Source organism: Schistocerca americana, chromosome 9 (genome assembly GCF_021461395.2).
Source record: "Schistocerca americana isolate TAMUIC-IGC-003095 chromosome 9, iqSchAmer2.1, whole genome shotgun sequence".
In the NCBI taxonomy this organism is placed as follows: Eukaryota; Metazoa; Arthropoda; class Insecta; order Orthoptera; family Acrididae; genus Schistocerca; species Schistocerca americana.
Window position 1 is genome coordinate 102,047,242 of NC_060127.1, and position 19,767 is coordinate 102,067,008.

Here is a 19,767-nt window from a genome sequence, read left to right on the forward strand (position 1 = left end):
GTCCCTACATTGTATGCCATGTTCTAACATGCCTACCTCTAGTGGTGTACGAGGGCCGTTCAGAAAGTAACCTCCGGTTGATTTAAAAAAATACACCAAGTTAAATAAAAATATTTTAATATATACATCTTACAACTACATCTTTGCACTATTTTTCTACATAGTCTCCATAGCGATTGAGGCACTTATCGTATCTCTTCACAAGCTTTGAAATTCCTTCTGCATAAAAATCACCCGCTTGTGCCTGGAGCCAGCCTGTGACCGCATCTTTGAGCTCTTCGTCGTCATCAAACCGCTGTGACCCGAGCCATTTCTTCAAATGCATGAAGAGGTGATAATCATTTGGCGCCAGGTCTGGGCTGTAAGGTGGATGGTTGATAACGTCCCACTTGAAGGACTCAAGAAGGGCCGTTGTTCTGCGAGCAGAGTAAGGACGGGCGTTATCGTGCAAAAAAACGATACCGGAAGTCAGCATACCACGGCGTTTGTTCTGTATAGCCCGTCGTAACTTTATTGTTTCACAGTACACGTCTTGATTAATGGTCGTACCACGTTCCATGAATTCAACCAACAACACCCCTTTGGCATCACAAAACACCGTTGCCATCAGTTTTCTGGCAGAAAAATCTTGCGAGGCTTTTCTTGGTTTGGTAGGCGAATTTGAATGTGCCCACATCTTTGATTGTTCTTTTGTCTCAGGGTTCACGTACTTAATCCAGGTTTCGTCACCGGTCACGATTCTGTTTAACAATGGTTCTCCTTCGTCCTCATAACGTGACAGAAAGTCTAATGCAGAGGCCATTCTTTGAGTTTTGTGGTGGTCGGTAAGAATTTTGGGCACCCATCGTGCACAGAACTTGCGGTACCCCAATCTTGCTGTCACTATCTCGTACAAGAGTCTTGGAAATCTGTGGAAAACCAGAAGACAACTCAGACATTGAGAAACGTCGATTTTCACGAACTTTTGCATCAACTGTCTGAACGAGTTCGTCAGTCACCAATGATGGTCTACCACTCCTCTCTTCATCGTGAACGTTTTCTCGTCCATTTTTAAATAAACGTACCCATTCACGGACAACTCCTTCACTCATAACTCTTGGTCCGTATACGGCACAAAGCTCACGATGAATAGCTGCTGCAGAATATCCTTTGGCTGCAAAAAACCTTATGACAGCACGCACTTCACATTTGGCGGGGTTTTCTATTGCAGCACACATTTAAAACTGCCACAAAAACTAAACTAGCGCAGGTACGACATTCACTCGACCACGGCTTGATGCCGACTGACCTGTTGAGTGCGTGAACGCACAGATGGCGTCGCTACTCCCCCCACGACCCGCACTGTGACCAATCGGAGGTTACTTTCTGAACCGCCCTCGTACATTGAGAATATGCAGTGGTGTGTATTATGAATCAAAATTTGGGGATGTGCTCTAATACATGGATACATGTAATTTTTCTGAATGTCATGTAGTTTTTGCAGTTGCCCTGAAATTACTTACGAATGATCCTGTACATTTCTGAACTTGATTTATTTACTATTGGAAAGAATAACTATGATTTGATGTACCTGATATCATTTCAGATAATTGCATCTGTATTAATTTCATATACATTCCTTCTGCCGGGCCAGCCTGAGTGGCCGTGTGGTTCTAGGCGCTACAGTCTGGAACTGAGCGACCACTACGGTCGCAGGTCCGAATCCTGCCTCGGGCATGGATGTGTGTGATGTCCTTAGGTTAGTTAGGTTTAATTAGTTTTAAGTTCTAGGCGACTGATGACCTCAGAAGTTAAGTCGCATAGTGCTCATAGCCATTTGAACCTTGTGCTGGGCTAATCCAAGGTCCTCCACAGATGCTACTCTCCCACAAGTGGTGTTCCCACACCCCTTGGGAGCACATCTGGTGGTAGTGTTCAGAAACAATAGGTGGATAGATCAGTGACAGTGAAAGTTTGAGTCAGGCATGAAGGTGTGCTCAGATAGCCTGTAGATTAAGGTGACTGCTCATGATGATAAATAAGAAATCTGTTAGTCCTGTACTTGTACAAATTTTCAATTTCCATTACATAATGGCTAGATTTTAAGCAGTTTTAGTTGAATTTGTGTTTGAAAATTAAGGGAGCCAATTAATTTTATTTGGAATGATACAGGGTGGCCCAGGGGGTTTGGTAATATTCAAGGATAAGATAGGAACAATCATTTGAAGCAAAATCTCTCTCTTAAAACAAGGACCATATACCTATGAGCACTTCTTCACTTTCATTACTGTGAAGCAAATCTCTTCTCGTGCAAGCCCTTTGCTTTCCGTATTTTGGAAGAATATAGTATGGACCAAATTGTCTAGTAAACTTAGGCTCTAAAATGCATACTGTAGGAGCTGTGAGCACTACTTCAGTATAAAGAGATGGGTTTCATAGTAGCAGAGATGAACTAGTACTCGTAGCTCTTAAGGTATGCGTTTGAGAGCTCACTTTTACTAGACTGTTTTGCTTTGAATGATCATTCCTGTCATATCCCTGAATAGTTACCATTCCTCCTGGGGCATCCTGTATATGTTCATAACGATTTCATTTTGATGAATGAAGAGCGGTTTTCCCACAAAACTGCATCATAGCTCATGGCACTCAGTTTGAAGCTTGTCTACCGTGCACGAAATACAGTGGACTCTTGTTAGCACATTTTTGAAAGTACTCTAGCTTTTGAATGGCATAAGCAGGTAAACCTGCTATCAAAAAATACCTAATTTAGTGATTCTATTTTTCATCAGTGAAAGTGTGGAATTAAGAGTACCCCATTTGGGGTGATATGTGATCTCATAACTACACACTTACTGACATGCTATCTCAGTAAATTATAATGCAAAATACTCCTTTACATGAATGTGTTCAGACTATCACACTCACAGACACTCAAAATTACATCTTAGTATATAAGAAGTAAAACTGTGCTATAGTGTCATGTGGTGTAGAAAAATAAAAAAAGTATGCTAATGTTACAATTGTTATTATGCTTCTCAAAACAAACAAATGTTGTTCATATAGAATAGATTAGTGAATCACCACAGGTAACTGAATATGGGTTGTCATTTCAACGAATTGTCAGTACATTGGAAATCTTGTTGGCCTAACTGTGCTGTAACACAGTAAGGGACAGTGCATAATCCTGTCTTCACAGATATTTGAAAGACATATCAATAGTTCTTCTTGTCCTAATTTTAATATTGTATTTTCCATCTTACGTAATACATTCATCACTTCTTTGATGACTTCAAAACTCAAAACGTAATGCTCAACTGTGTCTATTGCTTCAATAGCTTTTGACACTGTAGGGACTTCCACAAAGGTTTTGGTTCATTCTCGTCTTCACTTCTTGATTCTGTGCCAACTGTTCCTGCAAGACTTAACTAGTTATTATAGACTGACAGACAGCAACACCTTTGTCGCGTTAAACATATTCATCAAAACTAAGGTAGTCAGTGTTTTCTTCTTACCCTGTTATTTGTTGTCATTGTTCAGCTGAAATTACCCCGTGTTTTGGCATGATGTCTTCTTTAAGTATCTGATGTAAGCCAGCCTTCATGAAGCAGCTTGCAATTGTACTGTCTTGTACAGAATCCTGAGGTACTGCTTGAAAAATGCACAGTGTCTAAGATACTAACTATTCTCATCGTGATGTGGACAAGGTAGCCTCTTCAGTCAAGAATCTTCCTATATTTTTGTTTCAGGTGTTTTGTAATACCTTAGTCAAGCGGCTGAAGGCAGGAAAAATGCTGCATTTATATTATGGTACTAGATACAATGTATCTTGGGGATGCCCTGCATGCTTGTCAATAAAAAGGATTTTCCGCTTTCTACTTGCATTCCAGGCGTGCATGAATTGTTCGAATACAGTTGTTACCCGTGCATTTGTATTAAATATACAGGGTGTCCCAAAATAATGTATTCACTCTTTGAGACTGAATATCTCCTTAATAAATGAGATATCAATACAGTACAATGTTTGTGATGTACTTTAAGGTCCTACTAAAGGTGGTAAATGTTCAACGATGACTTGGAACAAACAGAGTGACATTCTAATTGTGTTGTTCCTAATGGAACAGCATAACAGGCTTGCTGATTTTGCTCTTTAATATCATCAAGTGTTTATGGTCTAGCAGTGTAAACTTGTTGTTGAGAGTAGCCCACAGATAGATGTCTAGAGGAGTTAAATGAGGAGATTGAGTTGGGAGCTTCACACTCCCTCTTCATCCTGTCCATCTGGTTAGGAATCTGTGATTGAGGAATGCCCTCACATCAATGTGAAGGTGAGATGGTGTCCAATATGTTAAAAATAATGATCCTCATTTTCAAAGTAGTCAAGATCAGGTGTTACCATATGCAACATGTCTTAGTAAGAGTCACTTGTGACGGTGTTTTCAAAGAAGTACCGCTAGCACGTTAATCTGCCTTGGGTATCAGTCTGCTGTGGTCTAACGTGCCTTTCCTCGGTTGCGTGTGGATTCTCAGTGGCCCAGTTCACGCAATTATGGCAATTAATTGTTACATTAAGTGGAAAGGTTGCTTCATCGGGCCAAAGAAATAGAGCTTGTAAACGTTCCTACGCAATGCCCCTTATTCATATCCTGCAACTTTCCTTCAGTATCAAACTAGCTCTGATACTTGTAATTGTTACGGTGGCGCAGTGGTTAGCACACTGCACTCGCATTTGGGAGGACGACGGTTCAATCCCGTCTCCGGCCATCCTGATTTAGGTTTTCCGTGATTTACCTAAATCGCCTCGGGCAAATGCCGGGATGGTTCCTTTGAAAGGGCACGGCCGATTTCCTTCCCCATCCTTCCCTCACCCGAGCTTGCGCTCCGTCTCTAATGACCTCGTTGTCGACGGGACGTTAAACACCAATCTCCTCCTCCTCCTCCTCCTCCTCCTAGTTAAAACTTCCGGGCTGAGAGGCCATGGTCGATCTCTAAAACTGCTTCTTCCTGACATTTCGTTGCCACCTGTGGGCAACATCTTCTGAGGTGAGTCAACAACTACTGCCAGGTTGTGGAGGTCCCATTTATGTAGAGTGCATAGAGGGCACCACCATACAGTCACTTGGGGGTTGACTGTAAATCTCTCTCTGACTAACATTATTCTTGACTGAAGGTAATCAATTGTCACATCGTTGGTGCAAAGTTGATCTCCATATCTTATCTAACTGTAAGCCTTCTCTTCTCTATTTAAATTATTGTGGTGTTTCTGAATCTCTCTAGTTTTTCCATAAATGTGTGCATAATAATGAGATTTCCTGTCAGAGATAGACTTTACAGTTGATTCTATGCGATGTATGGTGGTGCCCCCTATGCTCTCTATTCAAACAAGACCTTCACGGCCTGGCAGCCAGTCGTTGACTCACCTCGGAAGATGTTGCCCACAGTTGGCGACTAAACATCAGGAAGTAGTTGTTTTAAAGATCGACCATTGCCTCTCGGCTTGGAAGTTTTATCTAATGAAGACGCCGGCTGTGAAAGCCTACACGTTAGAATTGTTACATTTGTTGCTGTGACGTTCCAAATTCAACCCTCCAACATTGTCGTAACTCACTCGCATTCTCTGTTCTCTTTTACTACTTTAGCATCCATTACCGTTGATCCAACAATAACGCCATGTTTGTTTACAATCTTGAAACAAAAGAAAGCGTTGTCATGTTTTTCATCGCCTTCTGAATTATTACCTGCAAAAATTGTATTTTTATCTCCTTTAATGAAAGATGTTCAATTTCAAAGAGTATATACATTATGTTGAGACAACCCTGTATATTTACAGTGAAATATCTGCACTTTTTTAAAGCAGCGTGGGCTCTTAACTTTACCAGTTATTAGTTGCCGCTAATTCATGACGACTACCTCCAAACACTGCTTGTACATCACAGGTAAAGTTTAGATGCAGTCCACGAAAAAAATTTGGACCTCCAATCAATTGCTGTTTATTAACCTGCCCAGCCAAGTCAATATCAATTGTCTTCAAACTGCGATACACAGGTACACTACGCCGCTAGCGACGTCGGTAACCACGTCACAGAGGCATTGGTGTGGTACGTTACCACAAGTGAACGTAGCAAGCCAATGCCCAGTGAGGCACCCAGAGGTATGCGTCCGCACTCCTCGACGTTCGCACAGCGAATGACGCTCCGTGCTGCGACGCAGCTGGACCCAGTAGCACTTATCACAACCACAACTTCCGGTCGCCATGCGCTCGCACAGCGCCAGCGCGCCTTATCAGCCCAACCGGAAGCCAATTATTCTGCAACACGGGCCTAGTAGAACTAGGGCCCGTGTTGCCCGGCAGCCTCGTACAGCGGATGCATAGCTCTGGGTGTCTCGCTGGGCGTTGGCTTGCTACGTTCACTTGTGTTAACGTGCCACAGCATTGCCTCTGCGACGTGGTTACCGACGTCGCTGGCGGCGCAGTGTACCTGTGTATCGCAGTTTCAAGGCGATTGATATTGACTTGGCTGGGCAGTTTAATAAGCAGCAATTGATTGGAGGTCCAAATGTTTTTCGTGGACTGCATCTAAACTTTACCTGTGATGTACAAGCAGTGTTTGGAGGTAGTACCTGGCTCACACTTGCTATTGTATGGGGCAATCAAGCAGATTATGGTGGCCCTGAAGCATTTCCAGATGCTAACATTTTGGCTTGGAAGACATGGAGTATTACTGAGACTACAGTATTGTTAGCTAAACAGCCTTATGGTACTCTTGTTCCAAGCATGCCATTTGTTTTGACTACGAGAAGGAAGAAGTTGAATGCTGATGAGTACCTCTTTTTATGGGCGAAAGTCGGCAATGGCAATTGTAAAATAAAGATCAATGGTGATTGTATGATTTATTATACACAATAAAGTGTGTTCTGTCCTTTCCTTATCTCCCTCCCTTTTTTTATTCAAAAAATGTATTCACTTTTTGTTTTGGTGGCCGTGCTGCTCTCGGTTGCATGCTAGGCGGGTGGCCTTGAACGGGGCTTAGCCGCTGCACGAGGCTGCCGGGCAACACGGGCCCTGGTTCTTACTAAATTTTCCACTGTGGCATTTTTCTCTTCTGAACTCAAGAGTTTTGCAAGGCAAAACATAAAATAATCAGCACATTTCATCTGCATTAAAAACATCATTGGGAGTGTACTTTCCTATGATTTATGGAAGAGTATTTTTTCTTGACTGAACAGTGTCAATGTTTACATTTCCAGCTCCATCTTTAACACATTTATACACCACGTTATGTATGTTCTTGAACCTTTCTATCCAACCATTGCGTGCTTTGAAATCAGCAAGTCCCAACTTTTGCTCCAAATAAAGTGGTGGGGCACGAGCCATAGTACTATTAAACGGAATATTCAAAGCATGTTTTACATTTTCGGAAACTGACCATAACACATTCATTTTTGTTCTCTGTTTTCTCCTTCCAAACTTGCTCATGTAATTATTTTTCATTTGCTCTTGAATGTATTTAATGTTGGTGTTGAATGAATATGTAGTTTTCGTGCTGTGTGTGTTAAATTTTCTTCACTTCTTGACTAATGTCCCACTTTTCTCCATTTAACTCTCTCTGTCTCTTTTCATGCACGATGTACTGGTACACCGCTAAAAGAAAGAAAAAAAAGGAAAAGAGAAAGAACACTGGCTGAGAGTCAAACATTAAATGCAAACAAAGAACACCAGCAACTGAGTTATGCACTATTATTGTTTGGTTGCTACAGGAGTTAGCAGTTGGAGCTACTGCCAACCTATACAAAGTATTTCTTTGTCATTTCTACCATAACAAACAATCTGTATGACTTGCAAGGTTGCCAGCATGGAATAGCACTGTCCACAGATATTAGAATACATGGCAAGAGTCACGCACAAGTGGGCTGTGACCTGTGACGTCACTATGAACCCTCTTGCCACACTGCCCTGTGTTGAAGCTTGTAGACACATGGTGCACATGTTTAATTCATATGCAGGTATGAATTTAATAGAAATTTTCCATCTTCAGATAGCTTACAGAAATGGAGCCAGATGATGTCGACAACCGCCGGCATTTCGACAAGAGCATGCTCTTCCATTTTCAAGGCAAAATGCAGCAAGTAAGCACTGTGCTAGGGAATTTGAAACCTCGGTTCACACACACACACACACACACACACACAGTTAACACCAACGCCGTAACAAACCAAAGATGACCGACATCAGAATTTATCGATTGTGAAGTTAATAATCAGTTGGTAAAGTAGCGTAAAAAACATTGTCCCCCTGTTTTTTGAGGAGAGTGAGAGCAGAGTTCCATGTACAATTTAAGCATAAATCTCCATCTCTATTTGCTTGTGAATTTAATCTCAATTGCTTTCTTAATAACACTGTCCCAATAGCTGGAAGTGCACTCCAGAATCTCCATGGTGTTATATTCCATAGGTTGATCGGTGCCAAGACAGTGTTCTGTTGAGGCGGATTTGCACAATTGTTGTAAGAGTTTGTACCGCTTAGGCTCAGTACACCACTCCTCAACAGTCCTGATAGTCTGACCAATATACAACATGCTGCAACAGCATGGAATGCAGCAGATACCTTACACAAACCAGGATCATCCTTTACGGAACGTAAAAGGGCTGTGATCTTAGACGGCAGTCTAAAAACATACTTACTGGTGGAAAGTCTGAGAGACTTGGTATCCTGGTCATTGACAATGCTGCTTTTGCTGTTACAATATGCATACGTACGTAACAAGGGGCAACGTTCTGTTGTGTGTGGAAGCTCATACTTACTTATCTCTGTTTATTATTAATTTTTTTGCCTGAAACCAGGATTTTACATGAGGTGTATTTTCACTGATTACATCTTCGAGTATGTACTTTTCACTGCTTGTCTGTCCGTTTGTATCATCAGTGTGCCACAATAAATAAAGACACAAAGGAATTAAATACATTAGTTTCAATTTTTTTCAAAGGGGCTAGTTGAAAATTTGTACCGGACCAGGATTCGAACCCAGGTCACAATAACTGCATGGACATCCTTAGCACACCTGTCAGAGCCAAGTTCTCGACTTACACCACATACTACTGATGTAGTGCCCCTGCTCATTAGCCTCATTACTCGCAGCACCTTGTCAATTCCCATAAGAGTTCCAGTCCAGTCTACATCTGCACTGAAGGGATCAGTGGCCATCATTGCCGCAGTTATATGTATATGTGATGCATGTTCTTTTTGGCTTCTCCTCCCCCCTCCCTTTTTTTTCCTTTCACTAATGACACTAAGGCTAACGGAAAGTAAATTAATCTCAGTGTGTGACAGCAAAGCTTATATGTTGAAGGTGATGGTTTTGTATCATTTATTTTGAATATGGGATTGAAAAATTAATTATAACTTAGCCACACAACTTATTTGTGAACTCTGATAATCCGTAACACAATTTGATAAAACACCCATTCACTGAAAGTACACGTAATCCAGGTTTCACACTGTGTTGTTTGTAAAGCAGTAAAGTAGATTTACTCATGTTACAGGTTATTATGGCAACGAACCGCGCTGACACTCTCGACCCAGCACTCCTCCGGCCGGGTCGTCTTGACCGCAAGATCGAATTTCCTTTACCTGACAGGAGGCAAAAGCGGTTGATCTTCTCAACGATTACAAGCAAGATGAACCTGAGCGAAGAAGTGGACCTGGAGGATTATGTTGCTCGTCCAGATCGCATCTCTGGTGCGGACATAAATGCCATCTGCCAGGAGGTGAGGTTGAAAATGTCCTCAATTCACAATAAATGAACTATTGTGCATTGAATTATCTAGTCTGTGTATACTCTGCATGCCACTGAACAACGTGTGGAAGAAGTAAATTTGTATCAGTGTTAATTTTACTCTGTTTAATTCCAATTTTAGATCAGGCAAGGGAAAAGTTGTCCATAGTTTGTAACTTATTCTCATCATCTGTGCCTAAGTTATGATTGAAACAGTAGTATTGTTGAACAGTCTTAATCAAATATAGATTCTCAATACGTCGCCGACTGGGGTTCTTCAGAATGAAGTCGCATTTCCTACCAGTGACTCTCATCAGTGTTCCCTGAGCACCTCTGTTTTAACTTTTCTGTGGGCTATACCAACTATCAATCTAAGCAGTGTCACCAAGTTCCCTTGATGTTTGATGCCAGCCTATCATAGTATAGATGAATAGCAATGAAAGCCATAGAAGAGTGAAATGTGAATAACGAAAGATATTACATCAACATTTGTGATAGAATATTTGCCAGTGGTGTCAGTTGTTAACATACTGTGAGTGAATCAGTACCTCAGCTGGGGAGTAACCTATGCACCTGTAGAATCAGCACTCAGTACAGGATCATAGATTAGCAGTGTGTCACTCAGATTGTTGAAAGCCAATTATGTAGTTGGCTAGTCATGTAGCCAGTCATGTAGCCAGTCATTGTTTCAAATATTGTTAAAGGTAATTACAGAATAATCATTGTCACTTGTACAACAGTGAACCCCATAAATTTAACTGTAAAGTTTTCAGTGAACTTTGGGACACAGCCTGATCCAGTGATACGGGCAAGGTATGGAAGCACTTCTGTGAGCCAACGAGTTGGAGCTCCCCTCCTGCTGGAAAATGAACTTGTCAGTCATCTTTCAGTTGTAGAAACACCGATGACAGCACCCAGTTGAGATAGTACATCACTACTACAATTTTCTCAGTGGGAAAAAGATGCTTACACATCTATTTTTTATACCACATCAGACACTGTTAGCTTTGCAGAATCTTGTTCATGCTCAACATCAGCCTTGACATTAATTCATTTTAACAGTTCATCTTTCCAGTCAAATAAAATTTTACTCCATCATGAGACACAAAACAGGCACCAACTTTATCTCTGAATACCTTCTGCATGAGATCGTAAAAATATTTGTTGGATGTTGTCATTGGTGAGCTGTAAGTGTTGCACAACCCATATGCCACATACTTTCTTATAGTCTTTGGAAACATGTTCAAAAGATTAAAGATTACAATTTGCATCGTATGATTTAAGAGTTTGTGAAGCTAGTGCTCTCTCTCTCTCTCTCTCTCTCTCTCTCTCTCTCTCTCTCTCTCTCTCTCTCTCTCTCACACACACACACACACACACACACACACACACACACACACACACACAAACTATTTAGTAGTTGTCCTTTGTTCTCGTGTAATTGTACACACAATTACAGAAAGAACTCAATAATAATTAGGTGTCAGTTACACATCAGTTAATGCAGAGATTATTATCATTTGTTGTAGCCATTGCCACAATTTCCAGAAATTTTTGATTTATTACTACGTGGCTGATGACACTAAAAAGTGAAACTATATCGTACAAAATTACTGCTGGAAATGAGAAATCACTAAGTGGCACGTTACAGTGTATTACTCTGCCTGCAAAATGATCAGAAGGCACAGAGTTTGCATTGAGAGTGTATGAGAGGAGCCTGGTGAGCTGCTACTGTCTGTATAGGTAGTAATTGAGATCTCATTCATAAGTGGATTATGGGGGTGGTAACTACATAAATGGTCATAGAGATAATGATATTATTTTGTCCTGTGTCAACAGTAAAAAGTATATTTTGTTGGATACTGTTAAATATCTGTGTGCATACATCTAGCCTCTTTTATTTGCTTAAATATTCAGTGATAGTGTTGGTGCAGCACACTGGTTGTTGTTGTTGTTGTTGTTGTGGTTGTGGTCTTCAGTCTAGACTGGTTTGATGCAGCTCTCCAAGCTACTCTATCCTGTGCAAGCTTCTTTATCTCTATCTACTGCGACCTACATCCTTCTGAATCTGTTTAGTGTATTCATGCCTCTAAGAGTTTTACCCTGTGCACTTCCCTCCAATACTAAATCGACGATCCCTTGATTTCAGAACGTGTCCTACCAACCAATCCCGAGCACACTGGAGCTAAGCAAATTCTGCACGAGTTGAAATAAATGATCTGACTCTTTTTATTAATTTTTGTTAAATTGTGAAAAGCAAACAGCAAGCGAACAGCAAAGAAGATTATCAGGAATAGGCCTACTCAGTTTTTATCTATGTCTCACGGTGATTTCCCTAAATCGCTCCAGGCACATGCCGGGATGGTTCCTTTGAAAGGGCACGGCCGACTTCCTTCCCCATCCTCCCCTACTCCGATGAGACCGATGACCTCGCTGTCTGGTCTCCTTCCCCAAAACCAACCAACCAACCAACTTATTGTTCCCTCTTGGTTCCTGTACATATTGAATATTACCTGTCTTTCCCTATAACTTACCCCTATTTTTCTCAGAATTATGAAATCTAACACCACTTTACATTGTTGAACACTTTTTTAGGTCGACAGATTCTGTGACACTGTCTTGCTTCCATCATCAACTGCAGCATCAGAACTGCCCCTCTCGCACCTGTACCTTTCCTAAAGCCAAACTGATCGTCATCCAACAGATCCTCAATTTTCTTTTACATTCTTCTGTATATTATTCTTGTGAGCAAATTGGATACACGAGCTGTTAAGCTGACTGTGTGATAATTCTTTCACTTGTTGCTCTAGGTATCTTCAGAATTCTGTGGATGGTTTTTTTCTGAAAGTGATGGTGTACCACAAATCTCATACATTATAAACACCAACCTGAGTAGTCGTTCTGTTGCATTTCCCCCAATGATTCTACAAATTCTGATGGAATGTCGGCTGTCCCTTCTGCCTTATTTTATATCAGGTCTTCCAAAGCTTTTTTAATTTCTGACTAATACTGGATCCTCTGTCTTTCATATTGAATCCAGTTTCTTCTTCTGTCATGTCATCAAACAAGTCCTCCCCCTCACAGAGGCCGTCGGTGAACTCTTTCCAATTGTCTGCTCTCTCCTCTGTGTTTAACAGTGGAATTCCAATTGCACTCTTAAGGCTACCACCCTTGTTTTTAATATTACCGAAATTTGTTTTGACTTTTCGATATGCTGTGTCAATCCTTCAGATTCTTTTTTTCAATTCCTTCACACCTTTCTGGCAGCCATTTCGCCTTGGCTGCTCTGCATTTGCTATTTATTTATTTCTTAAGTGATTTATACTGCTGTATTAATGTCTTTCCCCGGACACTTTTGCACTTCTTCCTTTTGTCAATCAGTTGAGGTATTTCTTATGTCACCTAAGGTTTCTTCCCAGTGAAGTGCTTAGTGTTAGTGTTCGTGTTCCTCTATCCAAAATTTGAGTGTCACTCTTAGAGATGTCTATTCTTCTACAACTGAACTTCCTGTTGTGCTTTGCCTTATTACAGTATCCATATCCATGGAGAATTTGAAACACTTATGATCATTCCTCAGTGCTTTAGTATCTCACATCCTCCTACAGTTATTCTTTTGAACAGTTCTCTTACACTTACTAAATTGTGATGTGTGTCTATATTTGCTCCTAGACACATGCCTGGTTTTGGGTTAAATACAATTCTTAAATTTTCATCACATTTTGCTGCTGTTCGTGTAAACAATAGTACACTGTCCAGATAGGTGAAACAGAAAGATAGTTCATTCAACACATTTTCAACAAATTGTTGCCTGTGCTGTGCTGCATTCTTCAGATTAAAGGGTATTCATAAATATTCAAACGGACTTAAAGACATCAATTTTCAGTACTTACTGCATTTCATATCTTGAAACACTGTATGATGCATAGTAAGTTTCTGCATACAAAAGCATAATTCTGATTGCTGCAGTGAATATGGTGGGATTACTTCACAGCATTCAGACATTGCAAGCAACTACTGGAAGGTTTGCCTCGGGATGGAAAATACCAAACCTAGCAGAAATATGTGTCGTGTAGCTATTGGAATTTCTTGGAACCTGAGGTCACTGTTTGCACTGCATTTGGCACCGTGGAGCTGTCCAAACATGTTTCAGCATGACACTCACTGTCAGTTGTTGTATGCATTGTTAAGTAACTTGTAATTTCTTGCTTTTGATTTAATTTCTTTTCGAGGTCTCCAATTTGTGGGTAGTTTTACCGCTACTGCCTTGGATGTGGAAATACAACACTACTCCTCTTGATGAGGTATTTTTTCTTCAATAATTTTTGAGGGCGAAAAACCTCTCTATACAGGTTCCTTTAATATGGAATGAAGGATTCAGAATGATGACAGTCGAGATTGACAGATCAATTTATAATTCACTTGCTCTAATATCAATACAGTCATTGTCACCTTTTCCTGCATATATTCTAGGGATGACCTGTTCTCCAATGTAGGTCGGTGATTTACAGAGCTTTTATATTGAGCCTTTGCATGTGCTTCGTGCGATGAAGTTAGTTGTCCTCCACATGTAAATGAAACTATGAATGTGCACAATAGTTGTGTTCCTTGTATAACTGCGAGTATCATTCATCAGTAAGAATGCATAGGGATGTATGTCACACTTGATATTTAACACCAAACAACTCAGAATTGCTGGTTAAGAATACAGTTTATTTACAATTTAGAAGCATTTAAATAGTGTTGATGCATGCCTAGAACATGAGTGGTCATGAGTAGTACCAAAGTCTAACTGAATTGTACCTTTTTGCGTAAATGGGAGTCTACTGTGTCAGCAAAGAAAACACTCCACTCAAAGCATTTGTGTAGCTTCTGCTCCTGCAAGTGCATTTTTTATTGTGGGTCATTATAATCTGAGGCTATAACATAGTGACTCATATTGTGCACCACCGTTAAACAGTTCACTTATTGAGTCGAAGAATACACATACAAAATCATGTGTACAGTGGCTATGTAATGGCAAAAATGCCTGAGCTGGGCTTAACAAATATTTTTCACTAACCTTTCCTTTAGATTTCCCACTTCTGAATGTTTTGTACCTGATTTCAAAAAATTTGCATTGGGTATTGACTTTTAGAGGTTTTCAACATTGTAAGTGTACGTCATAAATTTCTTTCATGAACAATACAAGAAATTGGAATCTTGTTGTACCAAAACATCATATCATTAATATTTTTGTTAAGCCTTAGTGATAGATGTTGTTTCTTGAATGTTTAACTGTTGACAGTCATGTGATTACATTTTTAGTTTTTATTAAAGCCTTTCTCTTTCCAATAGCAGTAAACTTACAGATTAAGTTGCAATGTCTAGTGGAATAGTAACCTGTTTTTGAACAGCTCTTAAAATACATTGTTAATGTTCCTCAGTTACTACTTAAATTATGTTTATCATGTAGAATCCATAATGCCTTTTGCAGCAAACAGTCAGTTGCAAAAGACAGATAATATTTACTCTTACCTATAAAATAGAGGCGAGTTGTGTAATATATTAGAGATTGGTAAGTTCATTTATAGACCTACAAAAATTGCTAAGAATTGGAAGTTTAAAGCATTTGGTTGCAGCAGCTGCACATTTTTCATGTATGTTTTTGTTTCAGGCTGGAATGCATGCAGTACGTGAGAACCGTTACATAGTACTTACGAAAGATTTCGAAAAGGGTTACAAAAATAATATAAAGAAAGATGAATCAGAACATGAATTCTACAAATAAACTGTTTCTAATTTTATACTGTTTACTAATAAATTATGTTTTGTGTTCAGTTTATTGGAGTATTTTGTGTGATTGGTATTTGAATTGGAAGTGTTTCTTTTTTCTGATTTAATGGTGAATACCTCCATAACTTTCCAGTTCTATGACAAATGAAATCATTTTGTATAGAGAATAAAACTATATTAAGAGCAGTGTTACACATATCACTGTTCGAATGTTGTGAGGTGACCTACCTGTGAGCCTTTAGTATCACTTTTTCCACATTTGTCACTAGCAGCAGTACAATGACCAGTTTAAAGACTGTTTACAATTGCGTACTCTCACAGTCCTACGAAACAGTAGGACAGTGGCATCTCGCTCCACTTTTCCGTACGTAGTCTAACCAAATAATGTTGCAACATTGGTTTTTAGTATTTTCAGGCAGTGAACTGATAATTATAACAATTTACAAGAAGTCCTTAATGTTTTAATTAATTACGGGTGTCATTTGGTCCTGAAAATGTAAGGCAATAGAAGTATAGTGATAAAAGCTGGGATCTAAGAAGTACAGTGCTAAATCTGCAATAGAAACTTTGAGTGTGTCAAAACTTTAACATTAACCATCTATTAAGTTAATTAGTTTAAGGAAAATTGAATACATTATTGTTACGTATGAATGCCATTCTTTTTAGGGAGTGGCGTCAGTATGTCAAACTGACATATTAGCTCACTCGAAATGAGCTATTGCGTACTATAATAATAAGTTTGGTTCTTCATACAGTGAAATCACCTTTTTACTCTTTTCAGCAGACTGACCCAAATTGTAAAATATAGGAAACGCAACAAGTGAAAATGAATAAATTACTCTTACTGTCATTCTTTTTATATTGTTCAAAATATGAAATTAAAAACATTTAAATATTGCCTATTTCAGAAAATGTGAAACAATTGTTTTTGTTTCTTTTTAACAGCAATTAGATCTACTCTCTTGTGAAACCACATTAATAAGATATTTGTTTTCTAATGTGGGATTTATTGTTGATAATCATTATATAACCATGGTAATTAAGACTTTTAACACACTAAAGCTAGCAGTCTTCATATACTGAGAACATCAGTCACTAAGTTCAGGAACATCCAGGGTGAGAAGAGGGCTGAAATTGTCATGCTGCAGAGAATCTTGAATAGGAATGTTTACATCTGACATCAGGTCATACTGACCTAAGACTGTGAACCTAGTACAGATTACCGTATTTAAAGCAGAACAATAATAATTTGTGAAAACCCTTTATAGAGGTGGCCATCTTCAAAAGTGGAGCTATTTGTATAAAGGATTGAAATTAAATTCAAGCTGTTGCAATACAATGCAGTGAACAGAAGGAAGGTTGCTACTATAGTTATTGTTGTCAGATTGTGATTATCATACTTCTCACCCTTCCAAATACTGTGAACAGATGATATGGGCAGCCAAGACCCAACATGCTGACAATGAAATTCTTGTTAAAAGTGCTAACACTATTTTACATGATCAGTAAGTTTGCCTATAGCATACGTTTTCTGCTTTTTTCCAAGGCTGACTTTTAGCAGGAATATAATGCTCTTTTAGCAGGAATATAATGCTCTTTTAGCAGGAATATAATGCTCTTTTAGCAGGAATATAATGCTCTTTTAGCAGGAATATAATGCTCTTTTAGCAGGAATATAATGCTCTTTTAGCAGGAATATAATGCTCTTTTAGCAGGAATATAATGCTCTTTTAGCAGGAATATAATGCTCTTTTAGCAGGAATATAATGCACTTTTTGCAGAAATCTATATGAAAATCAGTGTTAAATGTCGTGATAACGTCAATGAAAACTTGAAATGTGGGAAATGTTGTACCATGGAATTCTTAATGACAGGAAACCATTGTATTGAGAGAATAGGACTTCTGTTAGAACCAATGAAAATTAACATAAAATGTGGGAACATAAAAGCGGGGTTTTACTGTACCTTTTAATTACCTTGTTTGTGATAAATTAGTTGCATTATTGGGATCAGCACATGGAAATTAATATTCTGAATAATGAATCTATGTGAAACAAAGTCTGATAAATGTTTCTGTAGATTCGGGTACATGCTATGTAAGTACTATGTAAATACTTGGATGAAAATTGAAAAATGAGTAAAGAAAAAAATATTAATAGGAGTGCAGTAATAGCATGTGTAGTAGTTCCAACTTGCTATATTAAAATGTTACAAACTACTAGCTGATTACCCAGAATTGCCAAATTACAAATTTAATCCATTTCTGAGAGTGTATATTATATTTATCTCAGAGATTCTAATGGTTCTAAACTCGGGTTGAAATGTCATCAGAAGAGTCACCATTCAGCCTAGTGAGCTCAAGAAATATGACTGGAATTAATGTTTGTTTTTTCAAATTAATTTTATATGTGTATTTTGAGTGTGAGTATCGTGTGTTTTTTTTAAAGTGGTTAAATGCAGTTTTAGTCCCAGGAAGTGTAGATACAGATTTAGCCTTATTTGACTAGATAAGATTGGCTACAGTTGATCCTTACTTCAGGCAGTAAAGGGTGGGGATGGGGGAAGAGCTTGAAATGAGTTAATTAGGTTATTCAGCAGTACAATGATAAAGTGGAAAGGAACACACTGATACTTAAATTTGAGGCATTATATGGAGACAGCTAAACTATGTATCACCAAGTGTATTATAAGTTGGTGATTGGAGTGAGGGGGATGGAAGGATAGATTAGTAAATAATGACATCAGTACACAATGGTGATGTATTTACAACAGTAAACATTCATGACAGATTTAAAGTTTCTGCTAGGCCAGTACCTTTCAGTGTCATTACTCTTACCAGAGCATGCTTCACCGTCCAACCTAAAGCTTTAACCAATTGCTACTTCCTGCTGCATCTTTCAGTCTTAATGAAGGTTATCCTTCAAATATTTTTATTGTAAAGGTGAATAAATAATCCTTATGTGACATAGTTGAAAAGGGTATTTCCTGTGATAGACCAGGGTCCCAGTTTGGCTCACATTTTAAGTACAAGTAGCAAAAGAAAGCTTCAATGGAAGACAGTTGTAATGGAAGACAGTTGCCTGAATGACTGGTGTGCAATCTTCTTGTGTTTCCACTCGTTTATTGCCAATTTCAGCCAGTGAGTAAGTTGTGTTACAGTGTGGTATACTCTGTTCATCAGAAGAATAAACGTCATGTAAACATTACACCACATATTCTTCCGCATTTGCTGTAAAGTCATTGGATTTTGTTTCATATGAAGCAGAAGCCAAGCTTGTCTCAAGTACATCAAATACAATAATGAGGATACATTTCATTCCGCGCATTAAGCGTACATCGACTCAGCGATGATACGGCACCAACGGCTTTACCGGTGCATTTAACTTGGACAGCATTGGCCAGGCAAATAATCCAGCTAACCTGCAGTGATATTAACAGTTGCCGTAAAGATATAAAAAGAGATGAGCAGAGAACAATGTAGTTTCAAATGTCATTTAATTTTGAAACAGAAGGAAATAATATATGGCAAAACTCCCACATAAACTACATAGATTACTAGGTGGAAAACATAACATGCTCTCAATCTTAGCTAATGTAGTAGTATAATAAAAAAAATGAGACTGACAGAAAATACCTGCCTTTAACAAGGGTAATTTTGTGGATGAGCAATGTGTGGTGTAAAGTGCACTGTGGAGATTTCCCATATAGTTAAATAAAAATGAAGCCACTGAACATATTACAGTCAGTTGTCTGCTAATATCTGACTACTTTCCATATCTGTCTCCGAGGAATACCTTTCAGTACTGCTACATTGAGAATGAGATGCATGGCAGCAGAATCCAAAACCACCAAAAAAATCCAAATTTTCCTCCTCTTTTACGACTGCTGTTCTGCATTTCACCATCGTTCGGCAGTAACATGTCACAGAGCTTCACGCATTAGTTCCAGTACATCTGGCATCTTCTGTATCTTGTTATTTATTGCGAAAAATCCCTTCACTTGGCTCCAGATCAATTTTGTTGGGTTCAGATTGCAGTGGTGCAGTGACAACAGTAAAAATGCAGCATTTGTAATGTGTGGCCGACATCGTGAAAATGATGGTTTTCCATATTTCTACAATGCTTTATCACTCTGGTTCGTACCTACAAAACATGAACATATCCAAATAAAGAGTATTTGATTTTTCTTTTTTCCCCCAAAAATTTGAGTTATGTTGTCTTAACGTAAACCACTTTTTATAAAATAT

General features: G+C 38.9%; 1 protein-coding gene across 1 annotated transcript in view; it reads left to right on the top strand.

Moving 5' to 3' along the window:
- LOC124551063 (26S proteasome regulatory subunit 6B) overlaps positions 1-15,570 on the top strand; it is a 46,888-nt gene extending 31,318 nt beyond the window's left edge. Inside the window, exons 7-8 of the mRNA XM_047125948.1 lie at positions 9,517-9,741; positions 15,403-15,570. Coding sequence (XP_046981904.1) covers positions 9,517-9,741; positions 15,403-15,516 — 339 coding nt within the window. The 3' untranslated portion in view covers positions 15,517-15,570. The remainder of the gene's footprint in view (positions 1-9,516; positions 9,742-15,402) is intronic.
- The last annotated feature ends 4,197 nt before the right edge of the window (positions 15,571-19,767 follow it).